A 3,638-nucleotide genomic window follows, 5' to 3' on the forward strand; every position below is an offset into this window, starting at 1 on the left:
AAACGAAATTATAAGAATTTGTGAGATTTGACATAACACCCGCAATACAAAATACATGTTGTTATTGTTGTTGTATTCTTGCCACCACCTTGTATAAATTCGCCTCGTGCAAAAACAAAATGCAAGACTTTGCCATGCTAAACACTGTGGCGAAGCGAGAGAGTTATATGGACAAATATGAGCCACTATGATTCAATTGAATCATGTGAGCCCTACGGCATCAACTGAGTTACTGAGTTACATTTTTTTTGGACAGGGAGTCTGAGTTACCGATTCACTTATAGGAATCAACTCAATAACTCAACTCTGAGTTGAGTTACCCACCTCAAATTGCCACCGCCTTGTATGGATGCGCCTTGCAGCTGATCTTAAAAAGAATTTTTCTTATTTAAAAACAAAACTGACAACTCTTGCAAAAATGGACCAATTTGATAGCGAAAGTTACTGGAATCGTTCGGCTAGCAGAGGATTCAGCTTTGATGACGACGAAAGTTCATTATGTGCATCTGCTTCTGGCAGTAATATGAATGTAAGCAACATACTCAACGATTACGACACTATCTCCGAGGCAAGCTTTGATAACAGTGTCACGGGTAGTGCTCTCAACCTGTCCATAAAGTCTGTGATATCAGAGGATACACTAAAGAAATTGCTGCAGGAGCAAACCCTTGATGACCGCATTGTATCGAAAGGCGTTGCGCCAGAAGAGGAGTTACGTTTGCTACGTAGACAAATTCAAACTACGTTTTACAATCCGTCACCCGAAGCAACGGCACACAAACTATTGCTTGGCAAGAATGCACCGTTGGAAGTGTTCAAATCGCTGCACGAAAAAGAACAACTTCTCGACGCAGTGCTGAAGTGTGGAGGTGGCGATGCGGTCATTGGCGTGCTATTATTCCTCAAAAAAACGTTAAATCGTTTAAACTTTCTCAAAATTCTCGAGCAAAGACCGCAGGCTTTACAATACTATGTAAGCTACTTGCAGCAGCGTCAAAGTTCTGAAGCTGCAGAAGTTCTACAACACTTTGGCAAACACCAAGATGCAGCGCTCCTACAATTCAAAGCGGCAATGTCTTGCAAAGATCTGGTGCACCGAAAAAGGAAGTTGCAACAGCTACTCGACCAGTACAGTGGTGATAAGAATATGGTCAGTGTATATTTACAACAATTTCAAGCAGCATTGAAATTGTTGGAGTTTGTAGAGAAAGAATGCAATGTGCTTGATAATCTAGTAGATATGCACTCCACGCCTATTGAAGTACTTTACCAATGTTGCCGCAAGCACAACAACTGGAAAGAACAGGATATGACTCGAACCGTATCACCGTTTCGGCTAAGTGCGGATCTACAAATTTCACCGGCTCAATTGGAATGGACTGCCTTGAATGAGCGTGCCAATGCACAAGCCTACGCTGATCTAGAAAGTGTATTCGAACGTATTTCCGCTTGGAATCCCATGAAGACAAAACAATTTCATATAAGTTTTTCATTGGAACTGGCGATTTTACGACTTTACTCACTGCAAGCACCCACAAGCGTATTATATATGTTTTTAACAAAAATGAGCAACACAACAGAAAAATTAGAGCTTGCCCAGCGCGTTAAGTGTGTGCGTGCGGTAATTGATGCCCTGACAGGCATGAAGGATGTAAATCAGTTAACCCAACTTAAGGACACATTACCGCAGCGATCAGAAGAGCAAATTTACTGTGAAAAGGCGCTAAAAAGTTTACAAACAAAGCGTTGGACTACGGAAAACATAAAGTTGAAGTTGTAAATGAGCTGGGTAATGGGTCTTGGGGAAAGCAGCAATATTTTGGATGTGTAGGACGCATTATCGAATATTTTTTGAAAAACTTTGTTATATGTATACAAATAATTTGTTTTAAAGTAAGCAACTTCGCGTAGTATTTACGGTAACTTCCTTTGTTACTCATGTTTATATGTTAATACATATATGCAGGAATAAGCATCTGTCAAAATAATAAAATTATAGTTTAAAAAACTAAAACCTCCCTATTATAATTGTCATTCGTACTGTCATCAGGTATGTAACTTAAGAATAAAAATCGCTGCATCTTTTAGGCGCATCTATATTACATAGTTACATCCCGAGTTCATAAAAGGAAGGCAAAAAAACCTCTAATCTTTTTTTGCGATGTTGCGAATTTCGTTCGAATATTTAGTTCATCAGCATAAGTAGAACTAAAAATGTTTCAATTATTATGCTTTTTTAATATTTATTTTGGAAAAAATTTTTTGTGTCATTCATAATCTATTACATTAATTAATATATTTATAATGTTCACTGGTATGTATACTTGTATAATTGCATGTATGGATATATCTTTGCTAAGATAATGTAGTGTTTTTGCAATCGCAGGCGTTTATTTTTACTATAAGAGTAAGATAACTGAACAAATTTTAAGATCACAAGCTAACAAACGTACAAAATAAGCACATTTACATATGTGATTACGTGTGTGCATGTAATTACTGATTTCCTATGTATTACTGTTTAAATTTAATTTTTTTTATATATTCAGCTATTTATCAAAATTATTGAATTAGTAAAAGTTTAAAGCAGTTCCAGTTTGCAAAAATATTAGCAACAAAATTTTATTTAGCTTATTTATTTATGAAAAGCTCACAAAAGCAATAATTATCTTTTATACCAAATTTTAGATGATTACTTTATCCTTATAACGTTTTTCGGTTGTCACATAAATATAATTTAAACTGTGCTAAGTGTACAAAGTGTAAAGCACAATTCGCTAATAAAAGCGAATTTAAAAACTATGATAACTTACAATTTTAAGAGGCCTTTATCGAGTATTTATCTTCGTTTTATTTGTGGTAATTTTATATGTATGTATTGAACTATGTGTTTCAAAAACTAATTGGTCATTTATCTACTCAATCTTTGGATTCTTTTGTGGTCAAAATAATTGAAAGAAAATATATGTAAACTTTTAAAAATCGTAATATGTAGGTGGTTGTCGTTTTCGTTGACTGACTGCTATCGACTTGGTATTGGCGGCTAAGCAAATTAAAGTTAATATTTTTCTTTTAAGTGAATGAAGATTGAAAAAATAAAAATGACAACTTTAGAAATTATACTCTCTTACTGAAGTAATCCCGGGCTTAATCAAAATTTTCATTTACGAAAATTTATCGCGATACCAGTTTGGCTCCCACGATAGTCGGGTCTACGGAATCGGACTGACCCAGGTATATATTCGGATTCGCATTGATCTCTCAATGGATCTTCATTTCTAAATCGACTTGAGGGGCTGAACCACGACCTTGGGCATTGCGTTCCCTCGACAGTCGGGCCAATAGTACTGGAACGATCTAGATCTTTATCTTTATCTAGATTAAAACAAAAAACAGCTGGTATGCAGTGGGCTATTAAAATGACTCGTGGTGGAGTGCCACTATCTGAAAACGGCATGTGCAACCAAAATTCCCTAGGTTAAATTTGTCGTAATTCCGGCTCTGGACCTACATTAAATCTGTTATTGTACAAACAGAAGGATAGTTGCACTGAATCCTTGCATCCAAGCGCTATCCTATTTCTTTTCTGTAACTGTACCATAAAATGCCTTTTTGTTAGTAACTCGCCGGAACGTTAT

The 3,638-nt window shown here is 36.0% G+C and overlaps 1 protein-coding gene across 1 annotated transcript; it reads left to right on the forward strand.

The window, feature by feature from the left end:
• Positions 1 to 338: 338 nt before the first annotated feature.
• LOC118737628 (vacuolar protein sorting-associated protein 16B-like) lies at positions 339 to 2,014 on the forward strand. The gene has a single exon (XM_036468249.1). The coding sequence runs from the start codon at positions 350 to 352 to the stop codon at positions 1,778 to 1,780; it is 1,431 nt and encodes a 476-aa protein (XP_036324142.1). The 5' UTR covers positions 339 to 349; the 3' UTR covers positions 1,781 to 2,014.
• The last annotated feature ends 1,624 nt before the right edge of the window (positions 2,015 to 3,638 follow it).

Source organism: Rhagoletis pomonella, unplaced genomic scaffold, assembly GCF_013731165.1.
Source record: "Rhagoletis pomonella isolate Grant_MI unplaced genomic scaffold, Rhpom_1.0 Rhpom_scaffold_00004, whole genome shotgun sequence".
NCBI classification, from domain to species: domain Eukaryota; kingdom Metazoa; phylum Arthropoda; class Insecta; order Diptera; family Tephritidae; genus Rhagoletis; species Rhagoletis pomonella.

Excerpts from the sequence above, each read along its gene's own strand:
- LOC118737628 (XM_036468249.1), top strand. The coding sequence starts at position 350 with ATGCGCCTTGCAGCTGATCTTAAAAAGAATTTTTCTTATTTAAAAACA.